This window comes from Psammomys obesus, unplaced genomic scaffold (assembly GCF_907164565.1).
Source record: "Psammomys obesus unplaced genomic scaffold, mPsaObe1.curated_primary_1811, whole genome shotgun sequence".
NCBI classification, from domain to species: Eukaryota; Metazoa; Chordata; class Mammalia; order Rodentia; family Muridae; genus Psammomys; species Psammomys obesus.
Window position 1 is genome coordinate 26736952 of NW_026585644.1, and position 20141 is coordinate 26757092.

The 20141-nt window shown below is 39.5% G+C and overlaps 1 protein-coding gene across 7 annotated transcripts; it reads right to left on the reverse strand.

Moving 5' to 3' along the window:
* Positions 1–22: 22 nt before the first annotated feature.
* Nt5c1b (5'-nucleotidase, cytosolic IB) lies at positions 23–18937 on the reverse strand. 7 transcript variants are annotated; one of them, XM_055625715.1, is made up of 10 exons: positions 18851–18883; positions 17181–17270; positions 16681–16854; positions 15943–16080; positions 14348–14848; positions 13999–14166; positions 12398–12527; positions 9537–9659; positions 8979–9163; positions 23–352 (listed from the first exon to the last, which is right to left on the reverse strand). In XM_055625715.1, the coding sequence occupies exons 1-10, from the start codon at positions 18881–18883 to the stop codon at positions 23–25; spliced, it is 1872 nt and encodes a 623-aa protein (XP_055481690.1). The 7 variants fall into 7 exon arrangements, with proteins under 7 accessions (XP_055481690.1, XP_055481697.1, XP_055481682.1 ...); XM_055625722.1 differs by having other exon boundaries at positions 14396–14851; XM_055625707.1 differs by having other exon boundaries at positions 14348–14851.
* Positions 18938–20141: the final 1204 nt, after the last annotated feature.

The following is a 20141-nucleotide window of genomic DNA, read 5'->3' on the forward strand; positions in this document are numbered from 1 at the left end:
TTCCTCCCGATCATCCTTAGTCCTAGTTGCGTTTTTGAGCAACGCCATAAGGCACATGGGCCCCGCTGGTGCCAAATTTCTGTAGTGATTCGATGTGGAACATCTGGTCGTCAAAGAAGATGTGGGGCCGAATCTTCACCAAGATGGGACCTTTGGGGGCCCCAGCCAGGAAAAGAGCTTCATCTATCTCTAGACCCCAGCGGCGAAGGGTCTTGAGCACACGGGCGCCAGAACTAGCTGCACTCCGGGCTGTAACCAAGTAGGTCCTGATGGGACAGAGTAACCGTTCGTCTTTGGCATAGAATTTCTTCTGCAGTTTGCCTAAATCTTCCAGGAAGCCTTTAAGGGGACCCTGAAAAAGAAAACGTATGTCTCAGCTGTGCATGCATGAGCGAAAAGACGTGATTACTGAAAAAAAAAACAAAATCAAAAAAACAAAAACAGGGTCTTATATGACCTTATAAACCGCATGATGCTGACTGACATACAGTGATTCTGGGCTGCCAGGACCATGCCAAACCTTCTGCATTTATGTGAAGATATTTCCTGACACACAATCAACCCTTTGCATGCCTGGAATAAATCTAGGATAACCATATCATTTACCATCCAGAGAAAGATATTTTAAGTGTGAAAGAACATTCTATAAATAAGTAAGCCAGAACAATAGACATAAACTATCTCTGGTAACTGGGTGATTTGCACTTCAGTTGATCACCCAAACCACCATTTTTTTTTTCATATTAATTTTAGTTAGCTGCACGTTTTACCTTGAAAATTACTGTCCCTTTGTTTGGCCTGAGTCCAGGCCTGTCTTAAAGCTTATATATCTTTATAGTTTCTACATTAAGGCATAATATTTGCTTCTTTTCTTATCTTATTCTACTCTCTACCATTGTTTTATGTTTAAATCCATGAATAAATATATTTTATGCTCCTTTATGTCTTAATGTATGCAGCCATCGAAATGCTAGCCAACACTTGTCCCACAATACTAGTCTTCACAAGGAAATGTTTGTGGAAATAATGTTTGACAATTTAGTATATTATCAATATACTGCTCATTATCTCTTCTTTGCTTGAATGAGATTTTGCCTGAATATAGATGCTATGATTTATATTTTCTTTGCAAAAAGATGGAACTCAGATCAACGGGCTTGGTGGCAAGCTCCCTTATTGTCTAAGCCACTTCCCTGGCTCATTATAAAAACATGCTTATTTATAGTATGTATGTGTCTGTGTGTGTGTCCATGCACACACATGCGCACGCACATGCATAAAGGACATGCTTAAATACACATAAAGCACATGCTTAAATACAAAATCAAGATGAATAGAAAGACATGGGCTGGTTGAAGGTAAAAGTAAAGAAACATATACAGTACAGTACAGCATTATTATAAAAATCAGGAATATATGAATTATCAGATGGGTATTGTATGCAGATGAGGAGTTGACAAATATGAATATATATATAAAATCCTAAATACATGGGATTCAAAATACATCATACCAAACTGATTAAAACTGTCTGGTACAGTGGAAACACACTTGTAATCCCAGCAACTGAGAAACTGAGGCAGGATCACAGTGAGCTCAAGGAAAGCCTTGGTCACTATGCTGGCTAGTCTTACATTGACTGGACATGAGAATTATGTGAAAGGAGAAAACCTCTATTTAAGAAATGCCCTCCTAAGATCCAGCTATAATTGGTGATTGATGGGGCAGGGCCCAGCCCATTGTGAGTGGTGCCATTGCTGGACTGGTGGTCCTGGGTTCTACAGAACCCTCTATTGTCTCAGTATCAGCACTTGTCTCCACCATCTTTCCCTGTTTGAGTTCCTGTCCTGATTTCCTTTGGCAATGAACTGTGATATGGAAATGTAAGTGGAATAAATCCATTCTTCCCCTTGCTTTTCGGTCATCGAAGCAAATGAAAACCTAATTAAGACAAGTACAAATTGGTACCAATGTAGTTGGATATTGCCATGACAGACCTGAATATGTTTGGGGGAAGAATTGTGGAAGGAATTTGAATCTTTGGGTGACAAAAGCCATTGAGGGTTGTGAGCTCAATGAGCTGTTTTGTAGGAACTTGGAAGATAAGAAGATAAGAATGTTAAGAGGAGTGCAGAAGATGAAGCCCTGGCTTGTGAAGTCTCAGAAGGAAGTTTAAAGACTATTGGGACTGTTTGCTATTTTGTTTGAAGATGGCATGGTTCTGATTAGCTGGGGCTGAAGAATCAGCTGTGATTAACAAGATACCAGATTGCTAAAGTTAACACCTTTGCCTTGCTGAAATACTTGATGCTGGGGGACTGCAGCTGAGAATTTAGTGGTTATTAGAAAAGACTAGCATTGTTGAGGTGAAATCTTCTAGGAAATGTTTCCTGAGAGTCAACAACACACAGGCTGTTTCCCAGAGGTGGCCATGGTTGTACCTTGTGTTGGCAGCAGAACTTTTTAGTTTCAGAGTCCCCAAGGTGTTACTAGTTTTCAAGGCATAAAGGGGTCATGGAGAACAGCTGAGGCTTGGCAGTGGGCCAGGCCAGGAGAAGCCATTTGTGAAGATGCAGCCTCAGTGGCAGTTGAAGGCCCAAGACTGAAAGGGTCATTGCAGGGAAGCTGAAGCTTTGCATCATGAAGAGAACCTCTGAGAGGTTATTGATGAAAGTGCAACCTCGTTACAGTAGACGACCCCAATGTTTTGGTGACACCAGTACCATGGGATGATGACCAAGATCAGCATCAGCAGCAGAGTGGTGATTTGGACCCACCAGGAGCCCAGAAGACAAGCTGTGTGCTGTAGAGGGCAGAGCTGGAGAAGTTCCCCTTTGGAGGAGCACAGAAAATTGTGAGTATGTCCCAGACATTGGGCATTCATTTGTTTATACTGTTGGGAGTTTGATTTTGCTTTATTCAGATTGTGAATATAATTTTAGTTTTATTTTAGTGGGGCCCACAGCTGAGAAACTTAGAATTTTAAGAATTCAAATTTTAAAGGAACTGAAATTTTGATGTGTTTGAATTTGTAAAGACCATGGGACTTTTAAAGTTACTTATGATTTTAATGTGACGTTTGGAGATGAATTTTTTTTTAAAGGAAGGGTTGTGTTAATAGTGTTGTATTTCTGTGTCAAGTTGACAAGGGGTTAGTTGTTCTGGCTGGTCTTATGTCAACTCAACACAGCTCGAGTTATCTGAAAGGAGGGTACATTAATTGAGAAAATGCTCCAAAAGATCCAGGTGTAAGGCATTTTCTTAATCAGTTGTTGATATAGCAGAGCCCAGCCCACTGTGGGTAGTGGCATCCATGGGCTGGTGTTCCTGGTTCTATAAGAAAGTAGACTGAGCAAGCCAGGAAGCAACACCCTTCAATGGCCTCTGCATCAGCTCCTGCCTCCAGGATCCTGCCCTGTTTGAGTTTCTGTCCTGACTTCCTTCAGTGATGCATAGTGCTGTGGAAGCATAAGCCAAATAAACCCATACTTCCCCAAGTTGCTTTTTGTTAATGGCCTTTCATCATAGCAACAGAAACCCTAAGACAGTTAAATAGTTAGACCTTGTCTCAATCTATCAATAAATCCCGTTATATTTTTATACATCAGTACTGTCTGTTTTCTTGTGAATACAGCAAACAAAATAATTGACCATCTAAAACTGAACTAGAGTGGTTGTGTGGGTAGTAAAAGTGCTTTTTAGCTCAAAGACCCATGTTTGGATCTCTAGAAACCACATAAAAATGAAGATGTGGCAGTATATGGCTTTAATCCCAGCATTAGGGAAGCAGAGACAGGAGGATGCCTAGAGCTTACTGTCCAGCTAGTCTTGTTGTGAATTCAAGGTTCAGAGATTCTGTCTCAAAACACAAGAATGAGAATGATACGTGAAAACAACTGACATCCATCTCCTGCTTTTGCATGTGCACACACACACACACACACACACACAAAGTAAAAAACAAAATAGGTTTTCTGGTCACAATGAAGTAAAGCTTCATAGTACATAGTAACAGAGAACTACATGGGAAAAAATGATAATCTCGCCAAATGTTTGGCAGTTAATTTACCTTAACTGTAAATAATCCACCCAGCAAAGAGGAAGTCATAAAGAAATTCAAATATATTTTTAATTGATAAATAAACATCACTTAAAAAAGTCTAGGAGATAAAACTGTAGTCTACAAAGAACACTTAAACCTCAAAAAGCCTAATTCAGAAAAAAATGAAGAATAAGAGGAGAAGGAGGAAGAGGAGGAGGAGGAGAAAGAAGAAGAAGAAAAAGAAGAAGAAGAAGAAGAAGAAGAAGAAGAAGAAGAAGAAGAAGAAGAAGAAGAAGAAGAATTAGAAGAAGGTCACTGTAATCAGTGACCTTGGGCATCATGTTAAAAATGTTAGGAAAGATCCTTCATGGAAAAGATAAATAAAAAGTTTACATTCCCACTGCTGGTGGGAATGTAAACTTGTACAACCACTCTGGAAATCAATCTGGCACTTTCTCAGACAACTAGGAATAGCGCTTCCTCAAGATCCAGCCATACCACTCCTAGGCATATACCCAAAAGAGGCTCAAATACACAAAAAGGACATTTGCTCAACCATGTTTGTAGCAGCTTTATTTGTAATAGCCAGAAGCTGGAAACAACCCAGATGCCCCTCAACTGAAGAATGGATGCAGAAACTGTGGTACATCTATACAATGGAGTATTACTCAGCAATTAAAAATAAGGAAATCATGAAATTTGCAGGTAAATGGTGGGACCTGGAAAGGATCATCCTGAGTGAGTTGTCCCAGAAGCAAAAAGACATGCATGGTATATGCTCACTCATATAAACATACAACATAGAATAAACCCACTAAAATCTGTACATCTAAACAAACTAAGCAAAAGAGAGGACCCTAACTAAAATGTTCAATCCCCATCCTGAAAGGCAAAGAGGATGGACATCAGAAGAAAAAGAAAATAGGAAACAACCTCGGAACCTGCTACAAAGGGCCTCTGAAAGCCAGAAGAAAACAGGAAACAACCTTGAAACCTGCCACAGAGGGCCTCTGAAAGCTTCTGCAGTATAGACTGTCAAAGCAGATGCTGAGCCTGATGGCCAACTGATGGGCAGAGTGAATGGAATTTTATGTAAGAAGTGGGAAATAGTAAGAGCTGGAGGGGATGGGAACTCCACAAGGAGAGCAACAGAACAAGATAATTTGAACACAGGGAACTTCCCAGAGACTCACACTCCAACCAAGGACTATTCGTGGAGATAACCTAGAACTCCTGCACAGATGTAGCCCATGGCAGTTCAGTGTCCAAGTGGTTTACATAGTAATGGGAAGAGGGACTGCCTCTGACATAATCTGATTGGCCTGCTCTTTGATCACCTCCCCTTGAGGGAGGAGCAGCCTTACCAGGCCACGGTAGAGGACAATGCAGCCAATTTTGATGAGAACTGATAGACTAAGATCAGAAAGGAGAGGAGAACCTCCCCTATCAGTGGACTTGGGGAGTGGCATGCATGCAGAAAGGGGAGGGAGGGTGGGATCGGCAGGGGAGGAGGGAGGGGCTTATGGGGGGGATACAAAATGAATAAAGTGTAATTAATAAAAAATTTAAAAAAATCAAAAGCTCAAGGCCACCTTCCGTTACACAAGGACAGCCTGGGACACATAGACCCTGTATCAAAAAGATGAGGCATGGTGGGTGGGGGAGGTGAGGCAGGCAGAATCAGCCAGCCCTGGGTACAGCAAGAGTTCCTGTCTTAAATAACAAGATGGACAACATCTGAATGACACCTGGAGTTAACACCTGGCCTCTGCACACCCAGGCACACACACGTGCAGGCACTTGAACAAACATGCACCTACATGCAAATGTGCATATACAAACACACACATACATAAATACTTCTAAGAAGACAAAAATATCCAAAAACTGAAATTGACTTTATACTGTATGTGCTGTGCAAGCTCTTTGGACAATAGTTCCAATTTCTTCACAATTAGACAGGGTCCTACAGAAGGGTCTACCATGCCAACTTCAAGTATTTACCCAGAGAAATGAAGTATTTACTGTTCATATATGAATGTTCATGCACTACACATGTGTGTGTTCTCTGTTGTTTTTATGTGAGTACAGATGGGTGCATGTATGGTTTAGATGTGGAGGTCAAAGGTCAGAGGAGAGTTTGGAGTAGCTGGTTCTCTCTTTCTGCCCTGGGTTCTGAGGATCAAACTCAGATTGCCTGGCTTGCCTGGGAAGCAGTTAGACCTGCTGAGCCATCTCCCTGGCCTGCTTCAACCCTGTTTTTTGAGAGATCCTCCCACCTAAGCTGGAGATCATTGTCTTCACTAGGCTGGCCAGCCCGAGCTCCCCCAGTCCATCATCTCCACTTCCTCAACACTGAGGCTGAAGGTATGTACAGCCTGGCTCTCATGTGCGTACTAGGGATCTTTTGTAATAGAAGTTATTTTATTTTTTTTTAACACAACAAAATATAAGATAGAACAAAAAACCATCACATCAGAGTTGAGCAAGGCACACCAGCAGAAGGAAAAGAGCCCCAGGAGAAGTCACAAGAATCAGAGAGCTGCTTGTGCATACTTTTAGGAGTCCCATAAATCACTGAACTGAAAGCTCTAACACACATGCAGAGGACCCGGGGCAGACCTGCACAGGCCCTGAGTGCACATGAGCATTGCTCGGTTGGTTTAGAGAGCCTTGTCTCTCCTCTGGCTCTTTCAGTCTCTCTGCGTCCCATCCTCGAGTTTCCCTGAGCTGGAGGGGAGGTATTTAATAGAAACATCCCGTTTAGAGGTTTGTGTTTCCGGATGTCTGGCTTTGGGTCTCTATATTTGTCCCCATCTGCTGCTGCACAGGATGCTTCTCTGTGCTAGGAATCTTAACTCGGTTCCCTGTGCTTACACAGGAAGCACTTTACCCACCGACATATTTCCCCGGCACCATTTTAATAGCCCAAACCTGTAAGCAATCCAATATCCTTTGGCACATGCATGGATGAACAGTTGTGGTATGTTTATACAATGAAACGCTCCTCAACAAGAGCAGTAGACAAAATAACAAGTGCTAAATCTGAGTGACTTTCAAATGATTCCTGCAAAGCCCAACCAAACATGAGGGCCTGGGAAATGCTAACATTTGTATAGAATCCTAGTAAACAAATCTAGTGACAAAGAAAATCTTTGTGCTTGCCTGAGCATTGTGTGGGGAGAGAAAAAAAAATTGGTAAATCACTGCCCATATACTGATCTAAATAAATAGATAGATAGATAGATAGATAGATAGATAGATAGATAGATAGATAGATGACAAGGCAAAAATGACAGTAATTTCTAATATTAAACATGAAATTGGAGACACATTCTACAAACACTAAAAACACAATGAACTATTTACAAGCTTATGGTTGTAAAAATGACAAAGGAAATTGATATTTTTCTTTTGAGGGACACAAACTAATAAGCACAAGAAAGGAATCAATTTAAGAAAAATATTAAGTGACTAGATGGGTTCAAAGCCTTTTGAGGACTGGCAGGATAGTTCAAGAGAAAAAAACACTTGGCTTTATGAGTATGAAGACATGAGTTACATTCCTGGAACTTACATAAAGCTAGAATGAGAGAACGGACTCCACAAAGTTGTCCGTTATCCTCTGTATGCATAACATGGCACACATATTCCAACCCCCCCACATATTTAAAATATGATATGTAAATAATATACATACTATAATAAAATAAAATACACATTTGAAAGCTTTTAAAAATGGTGTCCATGCCTAGGTAGCTTGTCTAGAAAAGCTCATCAAGTATTTGCAATGTTTTCATGCATTTTATGAAAGCATTATTACTCTACTGCTTAACTGAGATCTCACAAGTGAATTATAGACTACTTGCCTCATATGTATATGAAGGCAGACAATTCTACAGACTAGATCAGAGAATATATAGAAATAATCACACTCTATGACCATTTCTAGTGTACCTGCACTTGTTGAGGACTGTTTCAACAAGCGAAGATCCTGCAGTGAATTTCCCTAATGGACCTCCCAAACCAATGACTTTCTCAATGAATGGTACAAAGGTATTAATCAAAACCAACATCCATTCTACAAATCTTCAAAAATGCATAGTGGGTGGTAGCAGCTCCAACTTAACAAAGGATATCTGAAAAGATTCTGTGGATACTCTAAGACTTGAAGACTAAATGTCATTTGAAGGACAGGAGGAAGCAAGGCCAGCAGGTCCGTGATCTTTTAGGTTGCTAAACATTATATGGAGCAGATTAAGAATAAAACTGTATCATTCATCATTTCAAGTTCAGTCTGGATACCATTCCTATGTTTCAAGCTTCCTTCTGTTCAGATCTCCCTTCTAGATCTTAATTGTTAAAACTTCACGAAATGGATTTTAAAAATAAAATAAAACCAAAAACCCAAACCAAAGAAGCAAAATCTCCAAATACTTGTTTTTATATCATAAGGGATGTTGGAGGCTAATTATTTATTTGGATGCAGGCTCTGAATTTCGAAGCTCTTCTAAAAAAAAAAAAAAGAAACAGTACGACAACAACAACAAAACCTGTCTTGAATTTGAGGTTGCAGACTGGCAGACCAAGAAAAAGTTAACAGAGCAGTATATTGGACATGACCGTACTGTTCGTGAGGGCTTATGATTTTGAAAAGGCTTCTTCTAGGCTGTGCTGTGTGTCACTAATAACTAGAAGAGGGTTAACTCATCAGTAACAAAAGACCAGAAGTGTTTCCAAAAGGATAAATTAAATAGTGTTAAATTTCAAAACCAGAGTTGTCAGCACTACATATCCCAAAGGAAGGATTTGCAAGATAGAGCAAAGTGCAAAGAGAGTGGAGGAGGCTGCATAAAATCAGTTAAAAGTCATCAAAATGAACAATATCTAATATTCAAAAGAAAAAGCAAATGAAAATTGAGCTTGGTGAACTTACCTGAGCAAGAGGCTTATTTTCAAAGAGTGTATCATGTTGGAAGTACTTGTCCAGCCCATGTTCTTTGGCAATATGTTCAGCCTCGTCGGAGAAGAGGACAGCATCCCCATCAAAGGCCACGCGGAGCTGTGTGTCACAGTAAGCGATGTCCTTGGTTCCAGTAAACATGGTTGCAGAGGCAATGCCTGACATCATAGGGATAGATTAGTACTATTCTTAAGCCCATAGATTTTAGTTTCTCACAGTAAAAGCTTCTACCCAACAGTGATGTTTCTTCTGTAGCTATTTGACACCTAATTCTGCTCTTATCTACGACTACATATCTCAGAACGAATATGTACTCATAGACTCTGTTTTATACAGCAATGAGAGGTGAAAATGAGTTGTGTTATAATCACTGAGAGTGTTCCCTTCCAGGAACGTGAAGTACTTGTAGAACAAACATAAGGGGTGCCACATGTGTAAAAGCCGTAACAGAAGACTCAATAAGTTCTAAGCCACCTAAGCTGACAATCTCTATAAACCTCATGAACTAGGAGAATAAACCCAGGTCATTACCTTCTTTTATTGCTTCTTGGACTTTATCAGAATCCGCAGAAAGATACAAGTTGGTAAGATAGGCCTTCAAATAGCCAATGGGGCTTTTTCCGCCCGTCAAACAGAAGCGGTCGATTAAAAGACCTATTGTCAGGTGAGAAAGGCAGGGTTATGGTTCATAAAGATACAACATTTATACAAATGACATTTACTGTAGCAATAAATGTATTAGTAAATCCATGTGAGTTCATTTGTAAGTCTAACTGATGTTATGAATTACTGACTTTACAACACCAAAATTATAAGAACCTCTCAGATAATTCATACTCTATGTTTGGTACACTATAGTTTATGGAGCATATTCACATGCACAATGTCAGTGTACTCAAAACAGCATGGTGGATATTATCCTCCTTATAGAAAAGGATGCTAAAAAGACTTGCCCAGCCCACTAGTTCATAGACAAAGGGCAGTCTTCCACCCACATGTGTAACTCACTAGGACAGTTCTCTCTTTTCCTCCTTGCTTATTGAAAGGAGCCTTTATGGTATGGCCCCATCTTAAATGCTGTTTCTACATTTCTTCACTGAAATACATGTAGTAAGTAACTCCAGAATTTAAACTATTTTCTAAAGATAATGTGAAATTTTCACTCCTTTTTGACTAGAATATTTGATTACAGCTATTAACAATTAGAATATTAATAGATATCTTTACCAATGAACTACCACATCCACTTAACTTTTTAAAGTTATTAAGTAAGGTATATCTAAGTTGCCCATACTTCCTTTCAACGTGCTATATTGCTGAGTAGCACAAGTAAGTCTTGAACACAAGCCTCTTGCCACAGTCTCCCAGAAAATTAGCATTATAAGCTTATGCCAGCGATATCTAATTAATATACTTTTAAATACCTCCCAAGAAGAAAAAAAATCAAGTGTTCAAAAAAATTCTGTAAAGAAAGCACCCACATATACAGAGAATGAAAGAATGAATTGGTACAAGTTGTCTAGAAAGATTTAATGAGCATAGATATATAACTCAATGGTCAGTCACTTGACCAGAACACATGAGGCCTAAGGTTCAATACTCTAATGCAAAACAAAACAAAACAAAACAAAACAAAACAAAAAACTGAGTTAATGGTATCTCTTAAGAGGTTTTAGAGGTTTATACCTTTTAACATGGAATTCCTTTTCTGAAGGTATTATTTTAAGGAAATAATACAAAATTTTAGTTAAGATTTATGTAGAAGAATCTGAGCTCAGGATTATATTTGAAAAAATGTATTCATCGATATGAGACTATCATGCATATGATAAAAGTCTATGTGCTTAAAGTCATCTTTAAATTTACTATAAACTAGTTAACTATGCTAGGTAAAGCAAAATGTGGAGTCTGCTCAGCTGTTTGAAGAAACAAGGACATCTATCAAAAATATGGTAGGAGTATCTGCTTTGGTGTCAACAAAATATTATCAAATTTTACTTGACCCAATGTTGGGCATAATCAACTCAAAAATGGATCATATAAAACCCCTACATAACATGAATGGAATGTTCTAGAAAATATGTATTGACATTAGGAATTCAAAACTGAATGAAAACAGTGTACTTTTTTCTTAAAGTGATCCCAGTTTACAGTGGAGCCAGGTGTGAGACTTGTAACAAAGACCACAGCAGAGATAGACAAAGATTGTCTTCTGTACTCTAAAGAGGGCCATAACTAAGTCTGCCAAAACAAAAGGTTATAAAACCAATTGGAAAGGTATCCCAATTGGTTCATCAGCAGAATTCATATTTTAGTAATTATGATTCCTGAAGCTGGAAACCTCAGTGTGTTTAACATGCTTAAGACCAGATACACCAGGCTTATTTCAATAAGACTCGCTTATGGTGTGTAGCTATAATCCAAACTGGAAAACTAAGGCAAGAGGGTCGAGAGTTAACCTGGGCTATACAGCAAAAGCCTATATCAAAACAAACAAAATTATTAAAATAAACTTCATTTATTGAATATTATATGCCCCTCATAGCCTTTGACATTCATTCTCTCTCTTCAATTCATACCATTATGAAGGTTCCATTATTAAAATACATTTCATATTTTATAAATAGGATCATGTGAAATAATAAAATAAGACTCGATATCTTGTAATACACCTTTGTTATTTATAAATATACCTAATTTAAACCTAGAATCTCTATGTGCACCAGTTAAACCTGACTCTAGTAAGGGATCACAATTAGATCCCCTACTAGAAAGCAAGACAATGGCATTCCAAATAGAATGTTAGGTCATTTAATAGTAGAAAAAAAAAATAAAAAAAGGAAACTTTACAAGAAAGTGACACATTGATGGAAATAAAGGCCAGTGCCAATGCAATTTTCTAGGTAAAATAATAAAAGACAAATTTACTGGTAAGAATATGGATTTGTATGTGGGCAAGAGAGCAGCCAGGAGAGTTCCAGCTTAAGAGCTGGAAGGGGAGATGAAAAATCTTTAAACCCATAACATGGATCTGTGGTGAGGAAAAAGTTTGATCCCATAGAAAAAGCCTCCAGGCTGAAGGCTCCTTGAAGTCAAGTTCAGAAGTGAAAAACATAAAGCAGAGAAATATATTGAGGACCTGGGATTAAGACTTTGAAATTCACACTTGACAAGTTAAATCCAGAGCTTTGAGCCCAACTCTGTGCTGAAGTTAAAAATGAACATGGCCTTTCTTGTTCTGACATAGGCAAATAAACATTCCCCACACAGAAGGGGGTGTTGGTATCAAAGACGCTGCAATGGTTTAAGCCACAGTTAGCAAAATAGCATGGCTTCTTTTTTTTTTTGCAGAGCTGTGAGCTGGTCCTCCACATAGTATTTATTTTACTTACCATAGTGATTGACGCTGTTTATAAGCCGTACTCCCACTTGGGCATGGTTATTAGTCATGAGTACTATATCGAATAAGTCCTGTTCATCAGGGTACAGATCACGGAGTCTAGTGTTGACATGCTGCAGTGCCTGCAGGTTACAAACACAGGTGAGGTGGGCTAAGTTAGGCAGCAAGAGGAAAAACACCTCATCAGGGTCAGAATAAAACTACACACAGTACTGGCTGAGAAATCAGTACTCCTTTAAGACATGGTTATACCACTGTTCCCGTATTTTCTGATTCCCACATATAGGCCTCAGTTAATGCCCATGGCATGGATAAGCAGTGTCTATGGGATGCTATCACAACATTCTGTTTTCTAGAATTATCTCAGAGGTAGGTATGGAAAAAGATCAGGGTATCCACTTTGTGATTTGCCTTCTCACTTGCCTATTTAAGTTTGTATATTCTGATCTTATTGCAAGAAATTTGGAATGATTTGGGAATTTACATGTCACTCCTGCTGGCAGGAGACTGAGGCAGATTGATAATTTAAATTTTTTTATTCCTGTTTTTGTATGTTCTACTTGAGATTGTTGGCTGTGACTCATTTATTTTAATTTTAACATTAATTTATTTTAAAATTGTGTGTGTGTTGGGATTATATGTCAGAATGCAGGTAGTCAAACTTCCTAATGCTGAGACTCTTTAATACAGTTCCTCATGTTGTGGTAAACCCCAAACATAAAATTATTTTCTTTGCTGTTTCATAACTGTAATTTTGCTAGTATTATGATTCTTAATGTAAATACTTTGGAGCTAGTGTTTCACCAGGGGTTTGTGAACCACAGGTTGAGAACCAGTTCTCTAGAAAGTGTCAGATTCCCTGGAACTGGAGATGGTTGTGAGCTGCCCTATGTGAGTATTGGAAACCAAAGTCCTGGGTTCAAGAACAATGTCAGCTTTTAATACCACACCCTTCTTTCCAGCCCCTTAATCTATTTTTTAAAACATTTGTTAAAACATATGTTTTTCACAGGCTTGTGGTTTCTCTCCATGGTTCTACTTGTCCTGCAAGCACCTTTTACCCCAAACCCATAGAGCTGTCATTTGCTTTCCCATCGTTATATGATTGATCATGTAATAATCCTATAACTTATGTGAAAGATTAATTATTAGCACTACAAATTTTAGTACACATTCCTGATGCTAAGTGTCAGGAGCATCTTGATTTTCTTGATATATTTAGGGTCAGACCAGCTAAAGTGGATTCCATCATTTTAATAAGGCATTTTCTTTCCACTAATCAGGACCACTGGCTCCTTATTACTTCCTACCTAACTCATTTTTTATGGTGGAAACAGGCTTTTGTTAAAGGTTGTTGGATGACTAAAGCTCCATTTAAGAAAATAAAGATCTAAAACAGTAGATTCAGGCTAAAGAAATCGCTTTCTCGATAATTCTAGATGTCTTTGGGACTTTGTCAACAAGAATGAGGCGAGAATGATAAAGATGGTATTCATGATTGTTGGGGTGAATAGACAAACTCTCAGGTCCTACTGGGGCCATCTCTTGCCATTCAGAGTCCCTAATGGGAATGAAAGGCAGTTCACACAGTACCTTGACAAACCGAAATGCTGGCCCTGGGGTCAGGATGACGTTCTCATTGGTGATCTGATACTCCATGTACTTTTCCAGACCCTCTTCTTCATAGATTTTCCTGTCATCCACCATATTGAAAAGTGCCCGGGAAGAAACAGCAATGGTGATGGCATGCTTGGGTTTAGGCTGTGGAGAAGGTCAAGGAAAGGAGAGTCAACACATATAGAAAGTGGTAGGGATGCAGCTGGTAAGGGAAAGAGGACTAAGGTGAGAAAGACTAGGAAGGACTTCTCAAGGCAATAAGTGGGAGGGAGTTGAGGGACAGGAAGAAGGGAACCTGGGGTGCCAGAGGTCTTGGCACTCTCACCGGCCTGGGCCGCGCACAGTTAGGCATCTTCTCATACAGCATGCTCACGGATGACCAGTACGCCTCATCCACCTCATCTTCCTCCAACTGCTGCTTATGCCGCTGCTGGGCTTCATTCAGACATTCCGGGTCCACGTCCATAGAGGTGGCATATTGCATACGGCGTTGGGCGTAGGACTTCCACTCAGTAGGAGGAGTTCGTGGATACTCTCGAGTACTCTTAGGCATCAGCTCTCGGGAGTCACAGCTGTGAGCATAGTCTCTAGGCTCTCTGCTCTCCCTGTGAGCCCAGTTATCAGTGTTCGCATACATTTTCGAAGTCCGCCTGTTGTTGTGCTCTGCTTCTGGAGGTGTGGGAGGTTGTGATTCAACTGTGGTGACAGGTCTGGTCTGTGGAGTCTGCTGTGTGGAGGGCTTCTCTGTTGCCTGAGGTGGAGGCGATGTCTCGTGGTGGCTGGGGGAGGCAGAGGAAGTTCTAGAGGTCGCGGCACTGTTGGGGGCCTGCTAATGAAATAGGGGTTAAAGTCCAGGACCATAGGGATTCACATCCCTATTTCCCACATTACATCTCCTAGCCCTAGCTGATTCCTCGATCTTAAATCCTAGTTCATTCTAGCTCCTTTAAGTAGACCGTAAAGCAGCCAAGCATTTCTAGTCTTCAGACATTGGATATTACTGTTAAATAGACTGCTCTGTTCTCATCCTCTACCTCTCTGCCTGCACCTCAAGCATGCATATCACAGGTGCTCATTGTAGCACATGCTGTTTGGTTTTGAGTATATAGGATCAAGTTCTTTTATCCTTAAGCAGCACAAATCATTTAGACCTCGCCTCACTCAGTGACTCTAGGCAGCTTCATGCACAAACTACAGGAGACACTGTTAAGATACTGTCAATAGAATGCTCCACTTATCCCGATCCTCTATGGATCTCTTAGCCCTGGGACAACTAAGCATGTGATTGCTGGGAAAGCTGGGGAGTCACATGTCTTCAGTCTTGGTATGCTATCAGATAACAGCAGAGGTGATTATCTTCCTAAGTATGAAGGGGCAACTCTAGAAGAAGAATAACTTTACTGATACAGCACTGCAAAATGTTAAACAATCGCATATTACCTCAATTTATGTTTGTTTCACATGTATGGGAAGAAATATTCTTGGTGAGATTACTGTACTAAGCCCGACAGAATAGGTGTATTGGTGTATATGCCCAGGGATTGAGTCTTTTCTATCCCTCCAAAAAGAATCTCATAAATTTGCTTAGGTGGAGAGGCCTTGGTTAAGAGTCTAAAAGCACATATGATGATATTTAATGTTTCTCTTTTGCTGATTGAATTTTTTAATCCCTTTTCTGAGAGCCATGGGTACTCAGTTGTGTTTCTTATATGGACAGAAACATAGGACAGAAAACAGAGCTAGACCTTAAGGCTGTGTTTAAAACTCAATGGTCAATTTGGTTTACCTGGGTGTTTCTAAATTAGCTACAATCAAGTAATTTATCCCAACCAGGCCCTGATCACTTTGAAAGATAAGTCCCATTAGATAGAAGTCATCATCACCCACTCTTCTTTTATCGTTCCTTTTCATAATCAATACCTTAACAACTGTACTCTTGCTTCTGGGCTCTTCTACAGATGGAGCTCCGGTGGATGGGCTCCGTGATGTTCGGGACCACTGATTTCGCACCACGTACCCTCGGGAGTCTGTATTAGGCACAGGTAATTCTTGAGATCCCTGAGTAAGAGAAGAGACCCAGCTATTTAATTCTTAACCATTACCCCTTATATGTATGTTCCCATAAGATGACCATGTCAGGCTAAAAACAGCAGAAACCAATGGAAAGATGCCTCCCCCACACCCTCCATTTCTATGAGCCCTGATTCATTCTAGGTCTTGGCTGTACTGTTTCTTGCTTTGGCCCAATCTTAACCTCATTATGAAGTAACAAAGTGGAGGTCCACCGAGAAGAGCATTGAGCATTCAATCTTAACAAAGCCTTGGAGGGGCTCAGAGTTTTTCACCTGTGACTCTTCTGCTATTGTGTGTAATAGAGTTAGTCATATTTTCTCCTTTTTCCCCACATCCTCCCTTAAAGATAAGCCTAGTGATAGAGGCTAAAATGACATATCTATGATTTTACCATACTGTAAAGTGAGGGCAGCTGACACCCAAGCCACGGCTCTATGACAGATACACCCAAGTGCATATAACCTTCCAGCCTGTTTCATGATGACACCTTGGAGAGGTATGTGGACTAGTTTCTGTCCCATATCCTTCCCCTACCCAGGATGCCTGGGGCTCCCCTCCCAAATTAGTCATTCAATCTCTGCTCACCCTGATCATGGTGATCTGCCGGCCCTGCTCCCACAACAGGCACATGTGAATATAAATGCGTATTGTGCGACAGGGGCTAGTTCCCTCAGCTGCACAAAGGCAGCGTCTACAGATGTGGTGAAACCGCATGGGGCAACATCTCAGCGGGTGATTCGGATAGGCTGCACGCCTCATCTGAAAGATTGTGCAGAAAATGGGTCAATGTGATGGCCAGACTTCCCTTCCCTCCCTGATCTGAATCGACCAGTCTCCTCCTGTTGGCCTAGTGGTGGAGACTGTATTTCTGTACTTCACATTCTGCATGAACAGGGAGGCTGTGGACTGAAGGGAGGGCAAGGGCCAGCTTCTCCTGAGTATATCCCTAACCTCTTCACTAGGACCTTAGTTAGCCCTTGGTGCAGATCTATATGGCTCACGTGTCTCTTCCGAAGCTTCCCCGTTGCTTTTGTTCATTGTGTTTTCTGCTCTTTCTTTCAGCTGTGCTATGCAAGGTAGCTCACCTGAGTGCTCAGACGACCTCCATTTTTGTCAGGATCTTTTCTTTTCTCTGCATCTAGACTCTCTTTTGAGTACCTCATCCCAGGCTCATTCTTAATATGGAAACAAAGAATGTTTATTAATTTTGATTCTCAGAGACATTAGAAACCTTGGGTTTGGATATAAAACAGAATAAATAAAACCTAAATTTTGTCTTTTGGCTGACATCATAAATATATGTAAACTTTAGACATGATTTCTGTTCCATTCTAACAAGTATAAGAAAAGAATGTAGTTTATAAATGAAAAATTACATAAGCCTGTTGTTATATGGTTCATTTTATCGGCTCAGGATATGAACAGTGTTTATCATTAAAAATAACATGAGAAACGTAATGAGTATCTTTCAGGGGTCAGCAACACTTGGATTTAAGTATGAAGTTGCTTATGAAGAAAAACTTTTCCTTAACCTCTTTTTCTGAGGACTGATGATTATGAAACTTCATTTTCCATATAAAACAGAAACTCATTTAACTGACCCTAGCCAAAATTAATTTGAATTTTACAAACAAGGACTTTAATCTTATATAGATTTATTGGTAAAACATCTATTATTAATGTCAAATTTCTTTAGCATCTATCTGAAAAAAAGGGATTTTCTACTAAGAAACTAATAGGTAAAAATCAAGAGCAGATACGATGGCCACTTCTTTCATGGAAACCTAATAAAATAATGTTTTCTTTTTTGATTGGAAAATGCTTTTCAGGGGACAATTTGTTTCATGCTAATTCAGATGTATACTGTGACTAATACTAGTGGTAAGCCCCAGTTTATGGAACATCGTAATAATTTAGACCAAAGTCCTCTCAGAAAATTTCTGTATTCTCCTATCTATTCCCTGTATCTGCCCAGGAGTCATTTTACCCATGTTAGCTGAATGAGAATGTGATTTCAAGCAGTGGCTTAGCTGCATAATTATTGAAGTGACTTGACTTCTTTCCACTAACTCCCATACCCCATTTCAGCTTTCATAATATTCTATCACTTCTAGATCGAAAAGATAGTTAATTCCACCCATACTTCAGCTCTGTGTTAGGTCTCAGGTCACTGTTCTTGCCTTTTAAAGCCTTCACATTTCCAGATTTCTCTCTCTTATGGAATGTAAGCATAGTTAAGCTTCATTCCTGGGTCAACTCTATATTCACCCCGTCATATCAGGAGCCTCAGGATGGATCCCTGCTACCTTCTACTCCCATGCTCACCACCCTTCCTGTTATGTTCCATTTAAGATAAGTAGCTTTTCCCTGGTCACTTCTCTATAAACCAGTTTCTCTTCATTAATCCCTAAAACTCAGCTCAACCCAATCTTGGTGCAGTACCGGAGGGGAACATTACTCTGTCTTTGTACAAAGCTCTCTGAGCACTGAATTTTACGGTTTATGTCTCTGTTCTGCAGAATTATTGTATATACTTCATATTAACTATGACCATATGCTCAACAAAGGCTGAGTTACTAGGTTGACCTACACTCTCCCACTCTACCTCTTTCTTCTGTTTCCTCCACTCCCTTTTAAGTGTTGCTATGGTCTGGATTTATTTATTTTTGCAGAGCATTCCCAGAAAGAAAAGGTGGACTAATGTTTTTGTGTCCTCAGCTTCTTGATAAGATTCTAGGGTATTTCAGTCACTCACTTTCTTTTTCTGTTTCAAAGATGTTTGGCTCATTTTGTCAACTGTTGGGATTCTTTTGTTGTTAAGAAAGTCCTCATCTCCCCAGCTCCATTTCCTATCACTTCTCTGGTTTCGTCTAGCTCTGAATTTGGAATGTCAAATTTATGACATCATGTGAGATTCCATGGTAACTAACTGATGCCACACATACATAATTATGCTTTTTTGTTGTGAATAGAGCAATGGCCTTTTCTATTTCAGCGTATTTACTTATATTCATTCTTCTGAAACTCTAGGAATTGATGTGTAAACTGCTTGAATGTCTACTGTGCCACAATATCATTTTTACAACTTAATTATTTGTAAGTCTTTTAAAGCCTCACTTGGTCACTCATCATATCAATCCTACTTGGTTCTGTCCATCTTCTCTCATTTGTGAGTTCAGTCTTTTTTTTTCAGTTTTTTTTTTTTTTTGGAGACTCCTTGATAGCTGATTATAATTGGGGATTTTGGTTCTGAGCTTTGCTTTTAGCATGTGGCATTTCTTTCACAGTGGCAAAGACTCTGAGAAAGTCATCGTCAAAGCCCCTCCATATGGTTGGACACAGTAGGACGTTTCCTGTACTTACTGTGTCTGTCATTCCTTGCCCAATCCTTCATGTTTGAAATAAACATTTTTCCTATTGTGTGAACAGAGAACATTGAATCAAAGAGAGTTCCAGTCTCTGATTTACTGAGTCAAATGATATTCTGGTTTTATTTTTGTTGTTGTTGTTCTGATTTTAATCTTCATCCAAACATAGGTAAGATACATATGTCCTGCCAATCTGAGTTGTTGAAACTGTAAGACAGAGACAGATTTCTGACACTCATAGAAGCCACTGTTTGTCCAGTGTGAATAGTAGAAGTTTTCTAAATAATTTTTCAGTGAACATGTAAATCAGGCCGTAGTTTTGAATTCCTTTATACCACCACTCTCTAACACCATATTTTTCTAAAATTTTGTTTGATTAATTTTAATAATCTTATTTATTTTTCTCCATTTCAAAATGGAGAAAATAATTAGTTAATAATTGGATAAGTGTTAAAAATTTATTGTGGAAGCTGGCGAGAGGAATTAGTGAGTGAGTGAGTAAAGTGTGTACTGGATAAGCATGAAAACCCGAGTGAGTGAGGATCCTCAGCAGTACTATAAAAAGCTGGATGTGGTGGGAGCACCTTTAACTTCAACACTGAGCAAGGCAAAGAGAGGTGGTAATTAGGGCTTTGTTAGCCTATCTTGCTGAAATGCAACAGGTTTATTGAGAGACAG